At 42.9% G+C, this 27,968-nt stretch overlaps 1 protein-coding gene across 3 annotated transcripts in view; it reads right to left on the bottom strand.

The window, feature by feature from the left end:
- Positions 1 to 16,741, bottom strand: part of RELN (reelin) — a 511,932-nt gene extending 495,191 nt beyond the window's left edge. For 2 of the 3 annotated variants that reach the window (XM_044245853.1, XM_044245852.1), the window contains exon 1: positions 16,469 to 16,708. In XM_044245853.1, coding sequence (XP_044101788.1) covers positions 16,469 to 16,694 — 226 coding nt within the window. In that variant the 5' untranslated portion in view covers positions 16,695 to 16,708. Of the gene's footprint in view, positions 1 to 16,468 lie in introns of all 3 variants that reach the window. The other variant, XM_044245854.1, reaches the window with a different exon arrangement.
- Between the last annotated feature and the right edge of the window lie 11,227 nt (positions 16,742 to 27,968).

Here is a 27,968-nt window from a genome sequence, read left to right as displayed (position 1 = left end):
ATAAGTCAGAAAAGTAACAGAGAAGCCAGGAGTTGTTTCTTTTTTTTCCCCCCTCAGAGAGACATAGCAAGCAACAAAGGGATGGATAAAATTAGGATAGAATTTACCACTCAAATGTAGGCACCTTTGTTGGTAAAGATGATAAGCTGACGGGTCGCTGGGAACACAGAAGTGGACCACAGCTTTTTAGGCAGCGTGGGGGAATGGACCAGTTGCGGTAGGTATGCAGCAGAGGAATGATGTGCTGGTTTGAGCTGGATCCCTCTGGCTTCCCGTCTCAGATCAGAATGAAAGTGAGCAAGCACTGGGGCAGGCAAGCAATCGGGAGCCTGGCATAATCCAGGTGAGAGGCGGTGGCCACGGCAGCTTCTGGGTGGGTCTTAGTGTAAAACCAGCGGGACTCAGGGCTAGATCAGCGGTGGCAGGCAGAGGAAGAAGTTTTAGGGACTGTCCTCAGCTGGCAACAGTGAAGTTCAGGAGACTCAGGGAGGCGCTCCTTTGCGGGTGGCAGGAGGAGGGGTATGTTAAGTCTGAGATGCCAACAATATGTGGAGATGCTGAACCACATGGAGATTCTGCAGTCAAATGCTCTACCCCTGAGCTATACCCCCTCACATGGAGATTCTGAATGGGGAGCAAGACACAGCAGCTCAGGAGCCGTAAGAGTCACCAGCATGGAGATGGCCCTCAAAGTGTAGGGATGGAGGACGTCTTTAGGGAGACGGGGCAGAAGAAAAAGAGAAAAGGAAGAAAGGACAGAGCTGAGCACCCCAATACTGCGGAGTCAGGGAGGAAAGGAAGACACAACAAAGGATGAGAAGGTGCAGCCTGGGAGGGAAGGAGAAACTGGGAGACGGCGAAATCCCACAGGCCAAATGATTAGTGTGTCAAGGAGAAGCGGGTGATGAACCAGGACAAGTGGCCCTTTGGTCCTGCCATGCTGAGAAACAACAGAGGCACTCTGACATCCTTCTAGTGAATACAGGAGTGGTCTGTCTACACTGACGCATGAAAAGAGAGGCATATACTCATTAGTTTATCTCAGATATTCCTTGCAGGTCAGTAGGGGTGACCCCCGGGGGTCTGAACTGAAGAGGAGCACACACACCCCAGAGAAGCTGGGGTTCTTGTACACATATAGGTAGTCTGGCACCCACCCTGCGCAGCTTTCAGAAGAGAATCTGCCATGTTCACCAAACTACAAAAGCATGAGAAATCATTATTGGGCTGGATCTGCCCCCTTCCCCCTCCTAGAATCACTAAACTCTTCCCATCTGATGAAGGATGCTACGGCACCCCAGAGAACACAGCTTCTCCACTTGGCCTGTGTTATAAACATCACATTTACTATCCCAGAGGTCATTCTACATCTTAGTTCTTAAACATACATGCCAAATACTGTGGCAGTTATATGCTGTTTTGCCTGACCCACTCCCACTCCCTCTTCTTTGCAAAGATATCCCTCCCACTCCACAACCATCCAAGGGCGAAGTCCAGACCCCAGGTAAGCCCATGAGACTTGTGGTCCCAGGAAACAGAGTTCAGGGACACAAGAAAAGAGAGGAGTTGAAGAGGATTCATCCTGTGTGGCCAAAAAAGCCTCAAAATCAGAAAAAAAAAGGGGGGGGGGAGCCAGAAAGTATCAGAAAAACCAGAAAATCATGGTCCTTACCATCTCAATTCCTTTGGCAACAGACCACTCCCTCTTCCTGGATATACTATCATCATTTCTAATATTTGGGTTTTCCTTCCATTCTGCACGTTAACCCACCTTCTTCTTCTTCTTTTTTAAAGATTTTATTCATTTGAGAGAGAGAGAGAGAGCATGAGCAGGGGGAGGAGCAAGCAGAGAGGGAGAAGCAGGCTCCCTGCTGAGCAAGGAGCCCAACGTTGGACATGTGGGGCTCGATCCCAGGACCCCAGGATCATGACATGAGCTGAAAGCAGACACTTAACTGACTGAGCCATCCAGGTGGCCCATTAATCCACCTTCTATTAATAAATTCCTTTAGCCCATGTTACCCGGAGCTGGTTTCCATGACTGGAAGCCAGAGTATCCTGGTACACCCACCACTCTCCAGACTCTGGTAGCTAATAAAGTTCATGAATTTGCAAGTCAGGTCCATTTTCCAACAGAAGTAAAAATGGAGCTCTAGGGACAATTTTTACATTGGCAAAATAAAAGCTTAAAAAATTCTTTTACGTGGTAATATTCGAATAACCATTCTTAAATTTTGATTGTAAATGGTTCTTTCACTAACAAACATTTTTTTCTTTTTTTTAAAGATTTTATTTATTTATTTATTTGACAGAGAGAGATCACAAGTAGGCAGAGAGGCAGGCAGAGAGAGAGGAAGGGAAGCAGGCTCCCTGCCAAGCAGAGAGCCTGATGTGGGACTCGATCCCAAGACCCCGAGATCATGATCTGAGCTGAAGGCACCGGCCTGACCCACTGAGCCACCCAGGTGCCCCTCACTGACAAACATTTCTAAGAAGGAACATCCTTTTTACTCACTGGAAACATTTATTGGTCTTGAATCAAAGTAATGGCTTTTTTTTTTTTTTTTTGATGGCTGTTTCACCAGGATGGCAACCAAGCATTTATCTTATGCAAGACGTCGTCTTCTTTTCCTATTCTGTAGGGCCTCCACTGTTTTCATGCTTGGAAACAACTTGTATTGTAGGGACAGGACAAACTTGTTTAAACAAGCAAAAATCATTCAGCAATTCAGGTCAGGCCAGTGGGTATTATTTTAATAATTGAGAAGAGTTTGATCTCCAGAGCATTTACATTTTACTTCAATGAATACAGATAGGTATCCCTTGGGTACTCATTAGTGATGCCAATTTTGGAATTTCATTGGTTGTAGTTTTCTATAAGTTTAAAATATTTCACAATGTATTTGGAATTGAAGTGTCTGCCTCACAGTTCCCGTTCAAAGGCTGACAGAAGCCATTTGTGTTTGAGAGAAATATTCTAAAAGCTTGAATGCCCGCATCAGGACAGATCACCAGGGAAAGCAGTCTTAACGGCATCCTGCCCCACACCCGAGACTCACAGACTTGCCCAGCAGACCTACAACTTGACACAAGTCCCCATGGAAGGTTAACATGAGAAATGATCTGGTTTGGCCCACCTGAGAAAAGGAAACATCTAGATATAGACCTTCTCTATAATTTGGGGGCAATATCTTTATAAAACTCACTGTCCTTTCATTGAAGTCCAATGAGGCCAAGTTTTCTCCCTTGGGAAAAGCATGGGCCTCCCTTCAGGCCCTCTGAGCACCTCGGGGGGCTCCAAACAGGAAGCTTTCCCATGAATCCGTCCTCCATTCCCTGGTTTAGTTTCCACCAGGGGTCAGTGGACCTCAATTTAGATCTGCAGGTTAACTGAGATAAACTATGGTGGTGACAAAGCAAGAAATATTTGCTTTATGAATCTAAGTACCAGGCAAGGGCAGCCCCTGCTTCTGGGCACCTGACGCTGATGGCCTCACAATCCCTCATGTGTCACCCTGGCCCGGCTGCCACAAGCCTAAGGCTGCCCTCTGCCCTCTGTGGCAGGAGGTGAATGATTTGAGGGCAAGGGCAGAAGAGGATGCTTGGCAGTTGCTTTTTTTTTCTTATCGAATGAGCTCAACAGAAAGTGGTTTTTAGGGGCGCCTGAGTGGCTCAGTGGGTTAAGCCTCTGCTTTCGGCTCAGGTCATGATCCCAGGGTCCTGGGATCAAGCCCCATATCAGGCTCTCTGCTCAGCAGGGAGCCTGCTTCCCCCTCTCTCTCTGCCTGCCTCTCTGCCTACTTGTGATCTTTCTCTCTGTCAAATAAATAAATAAAATCTTAGAAAAAAAAAAGAAAGTGGTTTTTAAAGATCAGGTGGGAATGCAAGTTGGTGCAGCCTCTTTGGAGAACAGTGTGGAGATTCCTCAAGAAATTAAAAACAGAACTTCCCTATGACCCTGCAATTGCACTCCAGGGTATTTACCCCAAAGATACAGATGTCATGAAAAGAAGGGCCATCTGTACCCCAATGTTTATAGCAGCAATGGCCACGGTCGCCAAACTATGGAAAGAACCAAGATGCCCTTCAACGGACGAATGGATAAGGAAGATGTGGTCCATATACACTATGGAGTATTATGCCTCCATCAGAAAGGATGAATATCCAACTTTTGTAGCAACATGGACGGGACTGGAAGACATTATGCTGAGTGAAATAAGTCAAGCAGAGAGAGTCAATTATCATATGGTTTCACTTATTTGTGGAGCATAACAAATAGCATGGAGGACAAGGGGTGTTGGAGGACAAGGGGTGTTAGAGAGGAGAAGGGAGTTGGGGTAAATTGGAAGGGGAGGTGAATCATGAGAGACTATGGACTCTGAAAAACAATCTGAGGGTTTTGAAGGGATGGGGGGTGGGAGGTTGGGGTATCAGGTGGTGGGTATTATAGAGGGCACGGATTGCATGGAGCACTGGGTGTGGTGCAAAAATAATGAATACTGTTATGCTGAAAATAAACAAATTTAATTAAAAAAAAAGAAAAAGATCAGGTCCCTGTATGAAAAAGAACCCTACAAAGCCAAGTGCCGAACAAACATGTCATTGGTGTCGATGATCCCGTGGGAGCTGAGCCGGTTAGACAGTGCAGAGAGCTCTGGACTCAGAATGGGCCACATCCCTCAATGTCACAGGCTATACCCGCCATCTGAGAACACATAAAGGAACTTCTTGAAGGAAGAAACACATTACAAGTAAAGAAACTTCAGTGAAAAGGTTTTGAATTCTCTCTCTGCCTTGGTTTAACATTCTGCCCTTGTATTTCTCTTCTATTCTAGTTCTACTTAAATTCTATTAATGAACAAACATCTATTAGAGAACAAACTTGCTGTTTACTTAAAAATCTTCATAGAGGAGCGCCTGGGTGGCTCAGTCACTAAGTGTCTGCCTTCGGCTCAGGTCATGATCCCAGGGTCCTGGGATGGAGCCCTGCATCGGGCTCCTGGCTCCATGGGAAGCCTGCTTCTCCCTCTACCCACCCCCCCCACAACTTGTGTTCCCTCTCTCTCTGCGTCTCTCTCTGTCAAATAAATAAATAAAATCTTTAAAAAAAAATCTTCATAGAAATTACGTTCATCAAAAGGTTATAAATAAATATGAACAGAATCTGCGAATCACTCTTTTATAGTTTTAGTTGTCATCATACTTCGAAGGCACATTAACTCTTTCAGGTCAACAGTGTACTAAATGATATCCGGAAGATAACTGTGTCTTGGACAATGAATATTTAGGACTGAAATTCTGACTTTGTTTGGCACGGATATCATCTTTCTGGTTTAAATCTGCAATCTTTATTTTAAATAACAAAACTGGTTTTTACTGCTCTTTCTCTTCTCTTTCTTAACATGTCTTTTATCATTTCTTATTATTACCCCTTTCCTGAAACAAGAGTCATTTCTACAGATAAATGCATACCAGCTGGAAGCGTGGATTCCAAAGCAAGACAGACTGAGCACTCCTATCTAACAGCTCTGAAATCTTGGGCAAAACACTTAACCTCTCTGGGATTCAATTTCTATATCCATAAAAGGAGGATAATAGTACCTACCTCATGAAGTTGATGTGAAAATTACATGATTAATACATGCAAAGATTTTAGATCAGTGCCTAGCATACACTAAGTCCCACTTTAGAGTTTGCTATTAATATTGTTGCTATTATTTCCAAGGCCTTGAGTTGCCTTTTTTATTTTTTGATAGTATCAGTGCTTAGAATAGGAATGTGAAGCCACTTTTTCTAAAAGAGGCTAAAGCCCGCTAATCTCTGTATATTGCTCCATCACAAACACTAGATGTATAACTTTTTTTTTTTTTTCCCCAGTATGAGAATGCAGGAAGTGTTTATGTGAGAAAAGGAAGTAAGAAAGGAACTGGAACTATGATCATAGGATATTTCAACATTCATAACAAAGGTGGCCTACACAAAAAGATGATATGTTCCTAAAGGTAAGACTGGAATGCCTGTTTCCTCTGTCAATACACAGCAAGCAAGAGAAAGGACAATGTTGGATTCAATCCTAGAGGCTGAGCCAGACAAAACAAGCAAGGTTAAGGGTGGGGCAGAGCTCACATTCACAACCATATCACACATCTAGGTATTTTAAATGTCAACAGGATTTATATAAAGTGATGCTGCATTTTGGAGAGAAAAGACCAACACGAAACAATCTGGTGAAGGAAAGGAACATAAACTACCAATTACAAGAAACTTCAGAAACTGAAGGCCAGGGACAGGTTACCTTCTCAAAGCACTACTAAAAAGTTAATATAAAATGCACTATTTTTGCTACCCTCAGAAGTAGCACACCTTGAGGGATGTTTTTAAAATGTATTATCAAGGGACGCATGTGTGGCTCAGTCAGTTAAATGTCTGCCTTTGGCTTAGGTCATGACCCCAAGGGTCCTGGGATCAAGTCCCACATTGGGCTCCCTGCTCAGCAGGGAGTCTGCTTCTCCCTCTGTCACTCCCCCTGCTTGTGCTCTGTCTCTCTCTCTGACAAATAAATAAAATCTTAAAAAATAAAATAAAATAAAATGTATTATCAAAACTGTCTTAGATAACATCCTAGTTCCACCAAAGTGGCCAAAAGCAATTCTATGGGAAGACCAGAGCAATTCAGAACTTGATACAAGAATTGTGACAGACCTGGGGCGACTGGGTGGCTCAGTGGGTTAAAGCCTCTGCCTCGGCTCAGGTCATGACCCCAGGGTCCTGGGATCAAGCCCTGCATCCAGCTCTCTGCTCAGCTGGGAGCCTGCTTTCCCTCCTTTCTTCTGCCTGCCTCTCTGCCTACTTGTGATCTCTGTCAAATAAATAAATAAAATCTTTAATTAAAAAAAAAAAAGAATTGTGACAGATCTAAAAGAGAATGTAAACTGGGTTTTCTGGGCATTTAGAATAATTAGGACTATATTCATGTGCACATAATAGGAAACTGACTAATTTTTCCTAAGATAAAAGAAATCCAGAAGAGATATTCCAGGGCTGGGATATCTAGTCAAATGTACAAATAATGACAAAGGCTCCTTCTTGGGGCGCCAGAGTGGCTCAGTTGGTTAAGCATACAGTTCTTGACTTTGTCTCAGGTCATGATCTCAAGGTTGTGAGACTGAGCCCCATGTTTGGCTCCACACTGGGCGCTGGGTGTGGGGTCTGCTTAAGATTCTCTCTCCCCCTCTCCCTCCACTTCTTCCCCCACCGCATATGTGTGCATGCTCTCTCTCTAAAAAGTAAAAGATAAAAAATAAAGATCAAGGTTCCTTCTCAATTCCTGGTCCCCACTTACTATGTGACCCTCATCCTCAAGGTCACGGGATGGTTGTACCACACCATGTTTAGAAGAAATGGGTAAGAGTAGAGCAAAACCCAAGTATCTGTGGAGTCTTTTTGAAAAATAAAATCATCTTTATCAATTTTGTCAATAACCTCTATAAAGATCCCATTCAACAGACTGCCACTTCATCTTACTAAATTGTATTGTCAGGGAGCCTTGGAGGTGAGTATTTTTAATTGGACACATAGTGGTTCTCAATAGAATCAGTAAGAAAGGGAGGGTCAGTTAAGGACTAAGTAGACAACAAGCAATGTGTGTGACATAATGAGGCATTCTGAAGTCCTGCAATAGGATAGCCTTCCTCTACTACCGTCTAGGGAAGAAGAGGCCAACCAGCCCAGATGTGAGTTGGCTGGAGAAGCTTTCCTAGATGGATGCTGGAATCTGCCATTGTGATCCTCTAACTCCAAGCTCCCAAACAACCTCTAATAGTCACTTGCCTACCCATAAAAACTTTCCTCCAGTAGACAGACAGAAGGAAGTGGACATCCAAAGCCTTTATACTGACGAGTACATTTTTTATTGTAATGAACTGACTTTCCACTTCCCCACCAAACTGCTTGTGGATCTAAGTTTCCTCAATTAGTCCTTGGGGACCTGGAACTCTGGGTTCATTATTAAAACCAATCTCTCTCAGTTGAGTTTGGCTAAAATAGTTTTGTATTTTAAAACCATTTCACAGGGGCTGAAGACATACATATTATAGGATTTGACAAAATATATTAAACTGATGTCAATATTTACTTATCTTGGCATTTTTCCCAGAATATACTTAAATACACAAAATTTGGTCATTATTAGGACCATTAAATAAAGAAAAATACTCATTTTAGGAATAGGGAGGTTTGAGTTAGGAATGGGCTAAGTTAATAAATGTTTTGTTTGGACTAGAACCATACTAAAACCCTTAATTCTAGGCAAGTCATATATGTATTTTGGCTGGGAAGCCCTTTCTGATCATATGTACTGAATGAGGAATTGTTCTTTTTATTTTTTTAATTTTTATGACTCTCCTCAATAACTAAAATTGAAATTTCTCTTGAAATATGTCACATATTGACAAGGCACAAAATGGGCATGCATGGGATAAATGGCTCCTAGCTGTACATACAGTGCTTCAACTCCCCTTACCTAATGCTGGGTGATTGTACCAGATGATAAGAGCTACTACTGAAAAAGTACTTATTGTGTACCAGGTACCTCATAAGCATGACCTCAGTGGGTGATCGCAACCCTGAAATATGAATATTATTATTTTTACGTTAGAATCAGAAAACTGAGATTTAGTTGTTGAAGGCAAGCAACTAATAAGTGGCAGAGAAAGGATATATATAGGCAGTTCTCTCTGCTGCCAAAGCTTGAACTCTTGCCACATGGCTGTGCCTCCTGGGATGGTCCTTTGTAGTGTAATAACTCTGAACTCTCCGCCAAGGCAGGCATCTTTAAAGTTCTGAGCTGGAACAGACAATGCCACAAAACAACACAATTGATCTTGCTCAAGGAAGACTATGGTACTCCCCTCAGAGCAACACATCTCCAATCTAGTGTTTGCTTTAGACCAAAGCCCATACTCCCCCTTTTTGACCTGTTAAGTGCCAGCAACCAGAAGAGATGGCAGCTCTATTTCATACCTGGGCAACTGCAGTTATGAACCTTGGTCCAAACCAGCAAGAAAATGAGAAGACTTGAGGTGACTGAGGTGATGAGAGAGAAAGTCCTTCATCAGTTTACTAGATGAGATTCTTTGCACCCAAGCATTCAGAAATCTCCAGGTTGAGCTGTCTCTCAGATTCAGGCTAATTTAGTACATGGTTTTCTAATTTCTATAACTCCCTACCAATGTGTACTTCTTTTTTTTTTTTTTAAAGATTTTATTTATTTATTTGACAGACAGAGACCACAAGTAGGGAGAAAGGCAGGCAGGGAGAGAGGAGGAAGCCGGCTCCCCGCTGAGCAGAGAGCCGGATGCGGAGCTCGATCCCAGGACCCTGAGACCATGACCTGAGCTGAAGGCAGAGGCTTTAACCCACTGAGCCACCCAGGTGCCCCCCAATGTGTACTTCTATGCTCCTGTGCACAACCTTCAGAATCTATAGTCTGGCCAAAATAAGGGACAGCAGGAAAGTGGCAGACTCAGAAGTAGCCACAGGCTTGAACATTCTAACAAAAGATTTTACAGTGCAGAAGGAAGGGTCCGCTTTTCTTTGAGGAGTGATTAACTCATATTTTTTTAAAAGGGCAAGTGTGTGTCACAGAAACACAGCACTAAATTTTTAAGAGAACGATACAAAAGCCTACACATTCACTGATTGCAAATATCCAAGGAGTATGATAATTGCTAGAAATCTGATATTTTTCACGTTATAGTCAATGGAGAGAAAAATAGAGATGGTGACAGAAGATCTGAAGAGAAGAAGGAAACAGAGAAAGAACAGGAAGAACAAGAGAAGAGAGTGGTAAAGCAGGAAAAGGGAAGAAAGAGGAGAGGGAACACAAGGACCTGTGATATGGTGGAAGGGAGAAGATGAAGAAAGACAATGAGAAAATTTAGGAGGAGGAAGACGGGACCAAGGGAGAGAGCATGTGAGATACAGTTGGAAGAACAGACAGAGCAGGAAAGGCAAAGAAAGTCAATTCTGAGGTGAGTATAGCACAAACTGGTCAACTATGGTCCTCCCCTCCTGTCACTCGGTACGTGGCCATCTGTATACATCAATGGCAATCACTCATGACTTCTTCGCTAGTGGCAAAGTCTTCTTTAATCAATAAAATTTAATTTATTGTCTTCCAAATAAAGTTTTCTCTACGGAAAGGTAAGTTAGTATGAAAGGGTAAGTTGGGTTTCAAGTGTCTACTTTGGAACATCAGAGTTCCTATGACTAGTTCTTTGCTGCATCCAAAAGCTACCTAATTACCTTCATTTTGTTTTTGGAATGATTAGAGCTGCCTTAAGCCACACAATGACATCTGTATATGTTCGTACTGATCCTTCTGCACATTCCTACATCTGGTGTTACATTGGTTCCTACGTGGGATTGAATAAAGAAGGAAAAAAATAGGTATACTTTTAGCAAAGCATATCTTAGAAATAATTGGTTAACCCACAGGCACAGCATTCAATCCTTTAGAGGCTCTCTTGCCTTCAATGAGAAGGGCATGGCAGATACACGGGCAAAAATGACTCTCTGAGCTATACAACTGAAACCAAAGTAAGATCACCTCATGGGGAATTACCTGACAGCCAAGACTCATTTTTTAGAAAAAATACACCATTCCTGCGTCTGAACAGTCATTATGAAAGCTTCATATCTGAGAACTCAATTCCAATTCCTGAAAATGTGTTTTTAATACTGTTTTGCTTAAGCTCAATTAGATTGAAATTATACATTTTGGTTGTTTAATAAATCACTCTAAAATCAGTGGGGTAGATTAATCATCCAAATGTTTCTTGAAACCAAAATATTTAAATAAATGAATTTCTCTTTTTATCTCTGTTATGTTGTTACTCAGACGAAGCCTAAATCATTTCTCTTTGTTCATAGTGAACCTGCCATTCTAACAGAATGCCTACCTACCTTCTCTTCCTGACAGAGTGTAAGGCCACCCACTTTTGCTATTCATATATTACATAAAGAACTTTAAAAAATGCTTAATAACTTGATATTTTGCATGAGAATATTTACAATTTTTTAAATGCCAGTGTTCAAAAAGTGCTGGTTACTCAATTTATTTACGCTTTTCAAATGTAAAGATTGTATGAAATATTAAGAGTTCAATATATCAGCAACCATCAGTTAACATTAAAGACATAGTATTTGAAATAATCAAAAGAACAGTTATGGCTTAATATGCAATACATTCTAAATAATTGATAATGTAAGGTTCCCAGGTCATTCTATACATTTGATCAATTCCAGAGAGGGAAAATATAAAAGAATACTTTCAGATCTATTCTTTTGAATGAACTAATTTATGAAAAAATTTCTTTTTCTTTTTTAAAGACCTGAGATCATGAGTCAGACGCTCTACTGACTGAGCCATCAAGGCACCCCTAATTTATGAAAAAATTTCAAAGTCGATAGTGTGGACTTTAAAATCTTGTTACAATGCCTATCACCTACTTTTTAAAGGTGAAAAGAAAAAAATATGGGAATAAGATAGTTCTGTCAAAAATATATGATTTCAATTATGCAACATTATTTTTTCTTTAATATTTTTAATGAAAATAAAAATAGTAGTTTAAAATAGTCATAAAAATTGGAGAGAATCATATAAAGCAAGATTTATATGATGTAAGCAACAATCTGAACCACATAGGTAAAATATGTTTGAAATAAACTGTAGAGAGATGAAATATACAACAAGTAGAGCAAAATGCTTTAAAACAGTCGATTTTCACATACAAGTAGGACACCACTGAAGTTCACTTCTAAATTACAGAGAGAAATGATGCTTAGAGTTTAAATGTGCTGATTCTGGAATCTGAGACAGGTAAAGGACAAATAACCACACACCTGATCAAACAATACAGTTACCTTAGCAACATGAGATTACTTTAATTCAAATGATAATACCATTTCTTTGAAAAGAATTTTATTTGGAGTATATTACCAAAAATTATATCTGACATATATCATTCCTATATTTGAAAGGTCATTACCTCGCACTGCCTTTGAACAGTGATTTTTAAATAGCAACTGGTTGATTCCAGAACACATATATTTATACAAGTAATACTGGCAATGGTTACGACAAAGTGCTCTTTCTCCAATTATATCTTCTACATTTAGGTAAATGCTCAGTTTTAGCAGCAGGAGCTGATTTCCGCAGTCACCCCATAAAATGATTAAATAAATAATGGAATGGAAACATAGCATGCAAGAACTACCAACAGTGTTACAAAACACAATACAATTCCCCTTTTTAAGCATTATACCGTATCACTAATTCAGTTCTGTTAAGACAGAATTTTTTACCCCCATCAATATTTTAGAACATTTTTTCACTATAAGAGAACACTTCCTCCACCTTAACAGCCCCTTAATAACAGGGATTCTAGTCTATTTCTGGATTCGGATAAATTGTCTTATCCGAGCTCAGGCACATTCCATAGACTCCTTTACTTACTCTTGGCTTTCACAGATGCTTTTTCTAATGTCTGACCTCTCCTCTCTGATGGTGGCTGAGTAAAGCCAATCTTGTGAGCAAGTAGGTTATTACATGATTTCAAGGGTTTCTAAAATTCTTTCTACCCCAAAATGTATTATCTGCCTGCTTAGTGATGTTTAAAATTCTTCTAAACGAACAAAAAAAGGGGGGGGACAACTTTCTACCATTATAATTAAGACTGTGGGAGAATTTAATGTTGATGAGTCACATTCTCTACAAATCAGTTGAGGGAGGAGGCTGCAAACAAAAATGGATAGGTAGATACCTGAGAGTAAAGAGGAGGAAGAGGGATTATTGTGGGAGAGGAAAAGTGCAGACATCAACTCGACCTTTGTATGTTTCACAATACTGCCCTGGTCCCCAGCAGAAGGAGCAGGGAATTGCCAGGTGTGTCTGGGAAAGAGAAATGGCCACCTGGCTAGATCAGCTAGGTTTCCATTTTCTATCTTCTTGTTATTTGCAATCTTCTACAAAAAAAATTCAGGGTTCATCCTGGAAATCACATTGTGGAAACTGACTATATTTTGGGACTTGTACAAAAACAGTAAATTCTTAAGATAAAAAAAGATTCTGATCCCAAGACCTTTCTAATTCAACATGACGTAGAGAAGACCTCCTTTTGCTGAGTTTCTGCAATGTGGTATACTCATACAAGGACACCATAGTTCACTGTGACTAATGATACCATCTCAAGAAAGTCATAGATGACAGAATTTAAAAGATGGAAGAAGATGGGGCACTCAGTCAGTTAAGCATCCAACCCTTGATTTCGGCTCAAGTCATGGTCTCATGGTTTTGAGATTGAGCCCTGCCTCAGGCTCCCTTTCTTCTCCCTTCCCCCCAACTCTCTTCCTCACTAATTAATGAAGAATGAATAAAAGAAAAAAGTGATATAAGAAGATGAAAAGAGAGGTACCAAATGACATCCTTTAGGATGAAAACTAGGAGAAGTAACTACGTACTGTTTATAGAGTTGCCAAAACTGCAAATACATAGATCTACTAAATGCTGGAAATATATGACAACTCTGTTAGACATGCGAGCTTCAAATGCTCTAGTATTAGGTTTTTGTTTTTGAAAAGGTTTTCTTTTTCTTTAAGATTTTATTGATTTATTTGAGAGGACAGAGAGAGTGAGTATTTGAACAAGCAGAGGCAGAGAGAGGAGCAAAGGGAGAGAGAGAAGGAGACTCCCCACTGAGCAGGAAGCCTGACTTTGGGGCTGGATCCCAGGACCCCAGGATCATGACCTGAGCCGAAGGCAGACATTTAACTGATGGAGCCACCCAGGCACCCCAAAAGATTTTCAATAAAATCTTTAAATAAAGATGACATATACAGAGACCTGTAATTTTGAACCACTTTTATACTAGACTGACATTTGCCTCTCCATTTCACATGCTGAGCTCTGTCACACAGCACAAATCTCAAGGGGCAGCTGGCACAGTCTGATCTACAGTCATGTTCCATGTTAGGGACATACCAATGCATTCTCTCAGGTAAAGAAGGTTACAACCATCAGCCGTACCCAAACACCATTCCTCCAAAGGAGGAGTTCAACATAAATCACAGATAAGACTGATTTGTTCTGATATAATTGTTACCTTTAAAGATTGAGAAGGTTAGAAATAAAATCTCAAGCTAATATTTTACAGATTTCTGAGCTTTAAAAATTTTTGGCTGAATGACCTCCTATTTTGGTCTCTCATAAAATGAGCCAATCAGAAATGTGTATTAGGTTAAGTTTTTCCATTACCAGTTCAATTCCTAAAGATGCTACACAATTAATTTTAATGTTTATTTTTAGAAATCTGAAAGAAAAAGAGACACTGGTAAGCATCACTTCGTTTTCAAACAATTCTTCAATCTGTAGAACATTTTACAGGGAAAAACTCTTAATGAAGGCCTGTTTCAAGCAGGCAATTTCGAAGTATTTGATAAAACAGATAATGGAATTTAAAATATGACATGAACGGTTCTCAACGTTTATAACAATTTGACCTTGTTGAAGTTACATAATAAAAGTTCTCTACCTTTTCTGATGGCAGAAAAGAGGAAGAAATTGAGGCTTCCCACACAATGTCCAACTTGAAGTATTACACTTTTTTCTTACTCTCTATCACTCATTCTTTTTCAGACTCAGGGATGTGATTATGGACGGTCTTTGGCTGACTTCTATTTGCTAGCTTTATAGCGAAAGCAAAGTCTAGGTCACATTTTAGTATTTTAAAGTTTTCTTCTGTGCTAGCATCTTACAAAGGATGTGAAAAAAATAGAAGAAAAAAAGCAATAACAGGGCTTTGTATTATCACATGGTCTTCCATCACAACCTGAAAATCATACCTTTTAGCCCAGCTCAGGCTCACTTACCTACCACTCTCACTTAGAACTAATGACAGGCAAGCACCTTTGCTAAGGGTCATACCAAGTGACAAGCTCAATCAATCAGTCTTAGGGTTAGGTCTGGGTTACCATCAAACTGGCTGGTCTTGTCACTTAAGGATTCCCGGGACCTTAAAAAACACCAGAACATTCTTGGGAAGCAAGCCTCAGAAACACTTTATTAAAGAAGGGACTAGTTACAGACAATTAATTTTTCAAAGTCTAAAATTCCACCAAATTAGACTCCTGCTTTACAGACAAGGCTGCCACCATGCCACAAGAAAGTTGTAAACGCACTCTTGTAAACCTCCGGAAAGCATTTATTTATGTAAAACATTTTAGTGTAGACACAAAGGTGTTTTTCAGAAGACAGAAAACTTAAGGACTCTTATCGTTTTTACACGCATGTTTATCTGAAATGCCAGCTGCTCCGTGGATTATCTCCTGCTATGTCAATAATTGTTAGCCTACAAGACATCGAAACCATGAGATTACTAGGCAATAGTTTCTATTTGGTTGGGTTTAAGTATTTTTGCCTTGAAATTCTAATCAAATAGTGCCTGTCCCACCTTAGAAACACCATGGAAGTGAAATATCCAGAAGTGCCAGAGGAAATAAAGAAAATACCCACATACTCGATTTACTAGCTTACAACAGCTAAAATACATGCATGCACCATATAAAATTCTATTTCTTGGAGCTATATTTTACTTCCTCAGCAACGTTTAATTTCGATGAAGGGCTCCATAACGATCTTTTTTTTAAGATACCTTTAAATTATAAGGGGCTTCCAGCCCTTACCTGGAAATTAAAGCTGTGCAGATAAAAGACAAAGTCATCAATACACAACACAGAGATCACTTTAAAAACAAGCAGCACGTTAAAAGTAGGAGGAATTTGTTAAAAACCCATCGATTACGGACATTTTAAGGGACACTTCATAAAGCACAGTGAGCGCTGGAAGCAGCCGCTCCATTTCAGGAGGGCCGTTGGACACTGGATGAAATGGGGGACCCTGGCTGGCAAGCAGCGGGAACTTTGCAGCGGGCAGACGACGGCGCGGGGCAGCCGGGGACCGGGGCGCGCCAGTCTGTCACCAGCCCGTCCGCAGAGCCCGGCGCCAGCCCCAACGCCACCCTTCAGGGGGAACCGGGCAGGACAAAGGTCTGGAATCCGAGCACCGGGGTTAGGGAAACAAGACGCACGGACCCACTAAACGTGTCAGCGGCAGGGACGAGGAGTGAGGAGGGAAAGATGCCAACCCCCAATTCTCAGGCGTTTCCCCCCAAGAACGGGCTTATTACGAGGAGATGCGTGAGGGGAGCGTGTGCTGTGTGGCGAGTAAATCCCAACTCGCGACTCGATCCTCACTAACTTTGTTCCCTGTCCCTCCACAGAGCGCAAGGTTGAGGGAAGGGCTCTCTTGGCTCCCGTTTAAATGGCCCCTTGGAAGAAGGAAAGGGATAAAAAGCTGCGCTCGCGGGCGCACCGGGCCGGGCGGCGAGCGCGGAGCCGCTGTGGTACCTACCATGGTATTCTTGTCCCGGTACGTAGTAGGTGGGGTTGCCCGCAATGTGCAGGGAAATGAGCACCTCGCCCTGCTCCCCATCCCCTTCCAGCTCCCCGTGGTGGGTGCACAGGAAAAAGAAGGGCGAGAAGCGGGGGTAATAGCCCACCGCCGCGCGCGCCCTCAGCGTCGCCCCCAGCAACAGCGCCAGGAGGAAAGTCCGCGGGGCCCAGCAACTGCGCTCCATGCCGCCGCCGCCGCCGCGCGCCCCGAGCGCCGCTCGCTCATTCAGTTTGGGAGGCGCCGGGACGGAGGAGCCACGCGGAGAGAAGGCGAGGAGGCGGCGGACGCGAGCAGAGCGGGCTCGGGCGCGGAGCCCCGGAGTTCCGCGGGAGACCGCGGCTTGCAAAGTTTCTTTGGGCCGCGGGAGAGCGGGACCCGGGCTGCGGGCTCCGAGAGCGCGTCGTCCGCCGCCTCCGTGCGCCGCCGCCGCCGCGCCGCCTCTGCGCGACGCCCCTCGGCCAGGCCTGGGAAAGCGCCCGCCCCCCTCCACACCTTCTTAAAGCCCCGGGCGCCGAGTCTCCCCCCCGCGCCGCCGCCACACGTGTCCCGGCCGCTCCCCCGCCCCCGCGCGCCGCCCTGCGCGCGCCCGCCCGGCCCCCGCCCTCTCGGGCTCGCTCGCCCGCACCTCGGGAGACGCGGGGCGTACGCCTCCCGGGGCCCGGGCGCCGCAGCGCGCTTCCCCCCGGAAGGGCCGCCGAGGGGCGCGATCCCGAGGAGGGTGTGGGTCTGGGGGTCCTGTTGGGGGCCACGGGGGCCGCCAATCTACAGCAAGGGACGGAGAAAGCTCGGAGAGAGAGAACCTCCCGCCAGCTGTCTGGAGGAGCACAAGGAGAAGACCGTCCCCTTTGGCCCTCAGATTTCCCTCTTTTTCCTGAGAGGAGGCGCGGGGGAAGGAGAGGGCTGGTGGGGCCGGCGCTGGCGGCGGCGGCTTTGTCTGCGCCGCCTGCGCCCCGCGCCCCTCGGGGCTCGCCCGCCTCGGAGCTCTGGCGGCCTGCACTTGTTCTGGGGATCCGCCCGCGGCCCCGAACCGCGAGGGGCCCCTGCGCTCCCTTCCCATCCAGGCCTCGCGTCCCTCCCGCTGCCCCCCGCCCGGTTCCTCGCCGCAGCGACAGAGCCTCATCTGTAGCCGGATTTTAAATGAGATTAAGCGAAAGTGGAATTGGCAGCCTCGAGTGGTGCCTGGAAATGGTGATTTGTGCTGCTCGGGTGTGGGGAATTGTGTGGCAGGAAGGGCTGGCGGAGCTGAGCCCCGACAGGCGCTCTTCGCTGGACTGTTCGGTTATTCATTGCTGCGGGGTTCTTCAGGCGGAGAAGGTTGTAATTTTTAAAATCCGTGTTTATTTCCTTTAAATGTCAGCTACGACCAATGTCCCTGAAATGGGGGAAGGGGAAAACGTTCTGGGGAGATGCTGGCAGGGGTGATTGAAGCGGGTGGTAATGAGCTGCTGCACAGGAGACTGCGGGGAAGTGAAAGAAAAAGCACGTTTTTTAACCGAGGACGGCTGGCAGGAGCCCTGCGGCATCCGGAGATGGGGGAGCTGGGTTGCCAGGTTTTAATGCTTCTCCCCACCCACCCTTGGCTTACCACCAAGCCCAGATAAACCCGCACCTACAGAAATGAGTAGATTATAAAACTGAAAAGAATGGTGTCTTTACCTATTTGGGGGTAGGGGGGGTGCGAAAGACAGGGGCCAGGGGGAGACATTTGTAGTCATTTAGGTTGCAAAAGGAAGAGATTGTTTTTCTTCCTCTTAACCAGACCAAGCTCACACAGGCAGAAAGGGCCCCACTTCTAGCTGCCTCCTGGTTTTTCTTCCTTTGAACCCCCCGAGGGCCCAACTGTTATATATATTTGATGTAATAATAATCGTTACTCTGAAGCTCTGGGCTGGGTGTGGGGTACATGGGCCTGTAGGTAAATTACCACATGTAATACTCACACCACCCCCAGAGGCCAAAATTTTCCCCATTTCACAAGGGAGTGAACAGTCATAAATGTTAATTTGCCCAGTATCAGTAACAATCAGTAACAAAGGCTGGATGCAAGATAGCCGGGCTGCTGGCTCTAGAGGCTCTCACCCAGAACTGCCCTTAGCTAGAAGGAGAACCACCACCACCACCTGTCCACAGCAGGCAGTGTCGCCCCAAACAGAATTACAAGAAACTCACCCCACAGCTGGCATGACTGTTATCGTGTCTTCCTGTCCAGTTAGGTGAATATAACCTAACACAAAAGGAATCACTTCTAGAAAGAATCCAAAACTATTGCACATTCTTAGCTAACACTTGAATGTTTACTTGTGCTGAAGTGCTGTCCTAAATACTTAATAGATTCAGCTCTTCTAATCCTCATAACAACTTTATGGGGAAAGTACTATTAATATCCTCATTGTTCATATTATGAAAATGAAGCACAGAGAGGTCAAGTAACTTGTCCAAGGTCACACAGCTGATAAGTGAGAGAGCTGTGATTTGAACAGTCTGATTCCAGAGACCCAACACTTAACCACTGTAAACCACTTCTAAGGAATGCATGCTGACGTTGTTAGAGGGATGGGGAAATAACTCTTCTTTGCTCATATCTGATTACCTCATTAAATCCTTACATTACCCTGTGAAGTAGATATAGTTATCCTCACTTTTTAGAAGAGAAAGTTGAGATTCATAGAAGTTAAGTGATTTGTCAAGGGCACTCAGTAGGAAGAGGGGTCTGGGATCAAATCTGACCATGCTTGTTTCCAAGGTTGCTACTTAAAATAAATTGTCTTTAGGGGCACCTGGGTGACTCAGTCAGTTGAGTGTCCAATTCTTGATTTCAGCTCAGGTCATGATCTGATGGGGTTGTGAGATGGAGACCTGAGTGAATCTCTGAGCTCAGGGAGGAGTCTGCTTGCAATTATCTCTTTCTGCCCCTTACCCCACTCACATGCATGCTTGCTCTCTCAAATAAATAAATAAAATCTTTTTTAAAAATTGTCTTTAGTAAAAGCACTGATAATTGGTCCAGGACATAATTGGCACTTAATTCCCAGAACATTGTCAGTTCCCAGAGGTCCCCCTCTTTCTGTTCTGTAAGAAGTACTCTTTTGTGAGTCTCTTACCATGGGTTTCTTAGCATTCAATTTATGTAACCAAGTTTATTTTCCAATCTTCCCCCTTTTTTGTGCTTTCTTAACTTTTTACAACATTACCTTGCTATGTGCATTTTGGTGACTTTTATACTCAACTACTCAGGCTCAAATCTCTGACTTCAGCCCCGTGGTTGTTCATTAACAGGCACAGAGACTGTTTAAATAATGTCTTGAGTGGTGCTGAGTTGCTTAAGAAAGGGGTAGATGCTGGTACACCCCACTTAGAAGTCCCTTGGACAAGCACCAGTACTTGTCCTCTTATAGTAACAGAAGTCCAAGTTTACACATCTCTGATACCATCATGGTTAAACCCAGTTCAACTAGCTATTAGTAATACATTTTAATAATCTTAAAAATAAATCAGGAAAATACATGAGGTCTATATAGAATCACCTTGAACATAAGGAATTAGCATCTTCCTAGTAGAGCAATTTAAGTCCCACAATAGGAGGCAAAGTAGGTTACAATTCAAAATTTCCAATTTCCCAGCTCCTGTGCTAAGTCTTAGGTCTTATTTCTACTTAGTGAATCACAATAAATATCTTTAAGAATATTTGGTCCAGAAAATCTACAAGCTTTCAAACTAAATAGAAAAATAGAGAAATGTTTTTTAAGGAAAACTGGCTTTCATCAAAAAAAAAAAAATCTGCAAAAAATAAAAAGTGGTGTCAGGGGTGAAAAATGAGTAAATCTGTGGGAAAAGGAGCTTAAAATGTGGCAAGATTCTTTTTTAATTACAACTGCTAGAAGTGGTAATTAGCCTACTAAAAAATCATACTTAGGCATTCTTAGACTATAAATCCTTTCTTGCTGATAAGTAGAAATCATTGCCCAGTATTGAATGTGAAGAATCATAACACAATGGGAAATATATATATATAGTAAATGTATATGCATATAAAATCAGATCTACAGCTTTCAAATCATTGGGAGATGACGAATCCAGATAAAATACAAAACAGACGTTGAATTATATTTAAAAGTTGCAAGAATTCACTCACTGTCTACCTCTTACTGATCTTTTGAGCCCAAGTAGTGAATGTTTTGGTATGTGTGAGAAAGGAAATCTCTACTCTTATTTAGTATGGAAAAGTTAAGCAGAAAGTATATTAAATTTTATATAGATAGGTTTATATCTATCTATATATTAGAGAGAGAAAGATACTGATATATTTTATGTCTATAGAGAAACAGAACAAACTGGAATCAGTCAATTCTTTAAGCTTTAAAATAGTAATAAAGAGCCAAATAAGAGGAAACCCTTCCTTACAGAGAAGTAAACTTCTCAAACCTATTACTTGTAAGATATGGTACAATCTGAAGAACTTGAGACTCTCCAGCGAAAGAAGGGTTAGCTAAGTCTTCAGGGAATGCAGCTCTACTGGGATAAGACAGCCTCTGATGCGCATGTCCTACCAGAACATGTTACTCACTGCACATCAAATTTAAATATGAAGATGAGATAAACCATGGGTCAACAAAAGGTCATTATATCATAACATTTCTTAAAAAGATCTCAATTCCTCAACACTAAAAATCCCTTTTGAAAAAGCTTCTCCACTTTCAGGGATTTGTACATTCTGTTTCCTCTCTCTGAAATGTCCTTCCCAGTCCTTGTGCCCTAAGTGCACACCCTCAGCCTTCCCTCCTCCACCTTCCTCCTCACTTGGATGCTGTCAACTCATCCTCCACATCTCCACTGACACGTTTTTGCCTGAGAAGACCTTTCCTGACCCTGCCCTCCCCTCATCCTAAATCAGGTTCTCTAGAGCTGCAGTGTCCGTTAGAGTAGCCCCTCACCTTCATGTGTCTATTCAAATTGAAATGAAACAAAACTCAAAATTAAGTTTTTCAGGTACACTAGGCACATTTCAAGGATTTAATAACTACACATGGCTAGTATTTACGATACAGGACACAGCAGACTTAGACTAAGCTGGTTAATTTATGTGTCAACTTGAGTGGACCAAGGGATGCCTGGTAAAACATTATTTCTGTCAGGGCGCTACCGGAAGAGATCAGCACTTCAGTCAGTGAACTGAGCAAAGCATATGGCCCTCCCTAATACTGGTGGACATCACCCAATACACTGAGGGCCCTAATAGGAAAAAAATTTTTTTAAAGTAGAGGAATGGAATAAGTATTTCATAGGAATTACTCACTCTCACTTCCTGCTTGAGCTGACGCATCTATCTTCTCCTGCCTTTAATCATCTGTGCCCCTGGTTCTCAAGTTTTTGGACTCAGATCAGGACATACACTATTGGCCTTTAGACTTAGACTGAATTATATACCATGGACTTTCCTAGTTCTCCGTCTTGCAGATGGCAGATTGTGGGACTTCTCTGCTTTTATAACCCATGTGCCAATTCCTATAGAAATCTCCTCTTATATATGTCTAGGTAGGTAGGTAGGTACGTAGATAGACAGACAGACAGACAGATAGAGAGATATAGAGGTATCCTAATGGCTCTGTCTCTCTGGAGGACACTGTCTAGTCCACAGACTATTTCCATCATCCCAGAGAGTTCTACTGTTTAGCACTGCCCTCCATGGAAAGGATGAATGAATGCCCCATCTAACACATTCGTTCAATCATTCAGTCACTATAGATGAAGCACCTTCTATGTGCCAAAATGCTAGCTGCCATAGACAGGGAGTGAATACGCCAATACAGTTCCCGCCCTCATGGAGCTGACAGTCTGGTACTGAGGACTGAAGAGTAAACAAGTATGAAAAACAACACAATTCCTGACATCGGTCAGTACTATGAAGAAATAAAACAGGATGATGTGGTGCAGAGTATTGAGGGCAGGCAGGTTCCTTTGGATTGAAGAGTCAGGGAAAACTTCCCTGAAGAGCGAAATTGGAGTTGAAACTTCTTGAGTATGGGAGGGCCCACCATGTGAACATGTAGGAGGAAAACAGTCCAACAAGACCATGCAACTAGCATGAAGTCCCTAAACCAGGACCATGCTGGGGATGTTCAAGGCTCAGGAGGGGCAGCATGACAAGGGAAGAGTGATATGGGACGAGGCCAGAGAAGCGGGTAGGGGCCAGATCCCATCCACTGGATGGGGAAGATTTAGGTCAAGGAGTGACATGATTCAAAGGAATAATGAATTAATTATTGAATGCCAGAAACCTCTTGAGGAAAGAAAAATACGCTTCTAAGTTTTCCCTGAGGTTTAAATAAATGTGCCACATAATATTTTAATGTAATTGTCTCTTAGCACACTTTCTGTTACAGTATAGCCAAGAACATTCTTCACTCATTCTTTTATTCAGCAAATATTAACTGCACAGCTATTACATGCAAAGCACGGCGTTCGATCCTGGGAAAACTGGTGAACAAGACAGATACAACCTTGCTCCGTAAAGTTTACATTTCGGTAGGGAGAGATAGGTATCAACATCGATTACTACAATCAGTGAGGGACTCAGAAAAGTGATGCATGCTTTAATGGGGAATAAAGGGAAACGGAACAGAAGAGATTTCCCTGAGCAAGAGGTTGAAGTTATGATTTAGGAGCCATTAGTTTGGTAAACAGGAGGAAAAAACTTATTTTGGGCCAAAGCACCTATGTGTCAAGAAGAAGTCGATGGGGAAAGCAAAGTGGTGGATTCCACGCCTGAAAGAAGGTAGGTGCTGATGGAGGAAAGAGCATCACGGGAGACTGGCCCTGGTGAGCTATGAGCACAGCAGTGGACGCATGGGGCAGGGCATTTTTAGCTCCGGCAAGGACAGTGGTCTTCTTGCTGAAGCAGTGGGGAGACACAGAAGGAACTGTAAGCAGGGACATACCCCGAGGTCATGGTCACACATTTGGGGGGATCATCTTGGTCATCTTGGGTCATCTTAGAGGGCATGAAGGCAGAGGCAGGGAGAGGACTCAGATATGGTACAAGTAGCTCAGGCGAGAGATGATGATCTGGGACGAGGAGTGGGGAGGAGGGTGGAACTGAGAATATCTAAAAGACCCACAGCCCCACGTGATAGACTGAATCACTGGACACAGGGCTAAGGCAAGAGAGAAGACACTGCCCAGTTTTCAGGCTTTTTCCAGCTTAGTGACTGTTGTTGTTAGATAAACTATTTTCTAAATACTTTTTATTAAGCAAACTTTTTTTTTAAAGATTTTATTCATTTATTTGACAGAGTGATAGAGAGCACAGCAGGGGGAGTGGCAGGCAGAGGAAGAGGGAGAAGAAGGCTCCCCACTGAGCAGGGAGCCCTATGCAGGACTCGATCCCAGGACCCTGAGATCATGACCTGAACCGAAGGCAGATGTTCAATGAATGAGCCACCCAGGCGCCCCTTAAGCAGACCTTTTAATGAAGTACCAATGTGCACAAAAAAGTGAGCAAACCATGAGTGTAGAGCTTGATGCATCTTCACCAACAGAAGACTCCTCGTGAGCAGCATTCAGAAATCATGAGGTAGAAGAGCCGGTGACCCACTGGAGCCATCACTCTTCCCCCAGACATGGAGGGATTTTAAGGGCCATGATATGTCTTCAAGATGGCTAATTAGGCCTGCTTTCAATGTTATGTAAGCAGAATTGTGCAGTAGGTATGATTTTATACCTGACAGCTCTGACTCAACATCATGTTTGTGAGAAACATCCATGCTTTTGTCTACTGCAACAGTTCACTCATTCTTATTACTATATAGTATAGGGCAGGGGTCAAATTTATTTATCTACTGTCAATGGAAATTTTTACCATCTTCAGTTTGGGGCAACTATGAATACGTGGTTAAAAACTACTCTTCTGTGAGGCGCCTGGGTGGCTCAGTGGGTTAAAGCCTCTGCTTTGGGCTCGGGTCATGGTCCTGGGGTCCTGGGATCAAGCCCCGAGTCGGGCTCTCTGCTCAGCGGGGAGCCTGCTTCCTCCTCTCTCTCTCTCTCTCTGCCTGCCTCTCTGCCTACTTGTGATCTTTGCCTGTCAAATAAATACATAAAAATTTTTAAAAAAACTACTCTTGTACATGTATTTTGGTGAACATAGGCATATGCTTCAGTGAAGAGAGGGAGCCTTGGATTATGGTAGAATTGCTGTTTTTTTGTTTTGTTTTGTTTTTTAGATTTTATTTATTTATTTGATAGAGAGCGAGAGAGAGAATGAGAGGGGAGAGGTCAGAGGAAAAAACAGACTCTCCACTGAGCAGGGAGCCTGACATGGGGCTTGATCCTGGGACTCCAGGATCATGATCAGTCGCTTAACCAACTGAGCCACCCAGGAGCCCCTGATGGCAGAACCTCTCCTAATGTGCTGCCAAACTAGTGTGATATAAAGACAAATCTATAGTTGGAAAAAATGAAGTGAAAGCAAGAGTCAAAAGAAACAAGCGAGTACATGCCCCACCCACCCAGGACTCTGACATCTCCCATTTCGACAAATCTCGAACTTCCGTCTTGATGGCTACGTGGAGTGCAGGAATAGGAGATAAATCTTCAGGTCTGCCAAAGGTGGGAAGAATGATGAGATACTCCTACTCAAAGGCTTGCAGATGGGTCTGTAAATTATCTGCCGCCAGTCCACGTTGAGATACATATAGAAATGAAGTGTTCAGAAATGTTTATAGTAATTTTATAGTGCAGTGACGTCCAAGCAGCATTCCATTTTTCTAGTAACTAATTTTGATTGTATTTTATAAAAATATCTGGGATGCCTGGGTGGCTCAGCTGGTTAAACCGCTGCCTTCGGCTCAGGTCATGATCCCAGGATCCTGGGATCCAGTCCCACATCCGGCTCCTTGCTCAGCGGGGAACCTGCTTTTTTCTCTCCCTCTACCTCTGCCTGCCACTCTGCCTGCTTGTGCTCACTCTCTATCTCTCTGTCAAATAAGTAAATAAAATCTTAAAAAAATATATCTGTTGGTGACCTACCACAGATGTTTCTAAAGCCCTGTGATAGGAAACCCATGCATAAAGCTATGACTGATCCTCAAATAGCTAGACCCTCAACAAAGAGGTGAATTAGAAAAATTTTCTCATTTGTCTCAATGTGGCATGGAGTAAAGATGACAGGGGATGGTCTCACCGAAATTTGAAACCACAGTCTGTCTCTCAAGAATATGTGGCCCAAATTCATACTTCTGTCTTACTTGAAAACCCTCAAGCCAAGAATTAATTTTAGAGAGGTCCTGGGTTAAAAGCGCTCCCAGGCATCTAGAAGAAACAAATTCAAATGGTCTCTTAGAAGGAAGAAAACCTCCTTTAACTCATGCTTCAAAGAATTACAACAGAAAAAGATGCACTGAACGTATGTTTGCAATCCAAAGTCACTAATACCGCGAGAAGGCAGAACCCAGTGAGTCAGCAGAAAGAGTAGATAACCAGAATCGGATCCACAAAGACTTCAGATATTAGAAGTATCGGCTGTAGAGTACAAGATGTATTTATTTAATAAATGAAGAAAAATAAAATGGCTCGAAAGTATAAGAAAAAGGGACTCTCAGGAATGACCAGGCATTCTCAGAGTGAAAAACCTGATACTTAAAATTTAGAACTCCAAGGACAGACACATCAGCTTCTGGCAATCTGGAATATTAAGCATTCTGGGAGGCCTTTTTCCTACGAAACAGTTAGATCCGGCATAAAACATAATTTTCTTGTGTTATGGGGCTTATAGAAAATATAGGAAATCACTAAGAGACCAAGAAATTTTAAAAAGGAACCCACCATGAGGGGAAACAGGAACCACATGCAGAGAGCATGTATGAACACAGGCTCCCAATTAAAGAGAAAATTAATGTACAGCAGTTGGCAATACAGATCAAAGGAGGAAAAAAACGGACTTTTCCACAAATGTGTGGAGACCATCGTTTATCTATATGAAAAATAATAAAACTGAAACTCCACTTCCCACCTAGAACCACAGCCTCAAGTATAGAGCCTTTCACGCGTATAAGCTTCTCTCAAGGCTGTGGAAGGGTTGGGGGGGCGGTGGTTCACATAGTCACAGGTGTTTGTAAAATTTGGAAAGATATTTTGACCACATGGTTAAGATCTCCATTCCTTTCTATTCTAACTACCTGTCCACATTTCTCCTTGTGTAGATTGTCATGGCAGGGGCTGTGAGCATCGTTTTGGATCCGGCTAAAGGGAAGTTGATTTAGAGAATTGAGTTTTGTTGGGTAATTTTACCTAGTTTGCAGTCACTCTTTTTGCACTTATGTTCCTGCTAGCTGCTCTCCCAGTAAAGAATGACTTTTAGATATACTTTTTTTTTTTTTTTTTTTTTGTTAAAGATTTTATTTATTGGGACGCCTGGGTGGCTCAGTGGGTTAAACCTCTGCCTTCGGCTCAGGTCTTGATCTCAGGGTCTTGGGATCAAGTTCCACATCGGGCTCTCTGCTCAGCAGGGAGCCTGTTTCCTCTCTCTCTGCCTGCCTCCTGCCTACTTGTGATCTCTCTCTGTCAAATAAATAAATAAAATCTTTTTTTTTCCAAGATTTTATTTATTTATTTGACAGACAAAGATCACAGTAGGCAGAGAGGCAGGCAGAGAGAGAGGGAGAAGCAGGCTCCCTGCTGAGCAGAAAGCCCGATGCAGGGCTCCATCCCAGGACGCTGGGATCATGACCTGAGCTAAAGGCAGAGACTTTAACCCACTGAGCCACCCAGGCACGCCTTTCAGATATACTTTTACTGTCTGCCACGTGGACCTAACCAGAGTCATGATACACAGGTATGGTTTAGATGTCATAGTACAGCCTGTCCTATGGCCCCTGGCACCAGAAATGTGTGACAAGTGGAAGGGTAACATGGTGTGAAATGTACAGAGCTAAAAGTCAGCATGTGGAAAATTCTCCCAATCACCAGATATCTTGAAATGTCAGAAATGCTTGAATTCATGCAGTATCTACAACTGCAACTATCTTTTGACAGGATCACTTGGGACGTAATTTAACTGACCCAGAATACCTAGATTTGAAGGGCCCAAGTCTGTGGTATCATTACAGAGAACAAACGTATCTGCCAGTAATATCTCAAATTTCGTGATCCCCCATCTGCTGAACCACATATTTAGTGTGTCTGATGTCTTATGCTCTGGCAGTCTGATGGGTCCAAACCCCGAGCACACACAACTGTCACTGGTACCACGACAGGAACCGAAGAAACAAGTGTCCCCATGACAAATCTCCTCAACATGTTCATCTATAGAACTAGATATGTAGTATTAGTCTGAGTGAATTTGGTGATCCATTGTACTTATTTGGTTGTGGCATGCCTTAAATTCAGATTGATTTTAGGTTTTTCATAATGGTTGATTATGCCAAAATTTAAATGCGATGAGGAATGTCAAAAACATAAAATTTTA

Source organism: Neovison vison, chromosome 4, assembly GCF_020171115.1.
Source record: "Neovison vison isolate M4711 chromosome 4, ASM_NN_V1, whole genome shotgun sequence".
In the NCBI taxonomy this organism is placed as follows: Eukaryota; Metazoa; Chordata; class Mammalia; order Carnivora; family Mustelidae; genus Neogale; species Neogale vison.
This window is presented reverse-complemented; position numbering and strand designations above follow the sequence as displayed.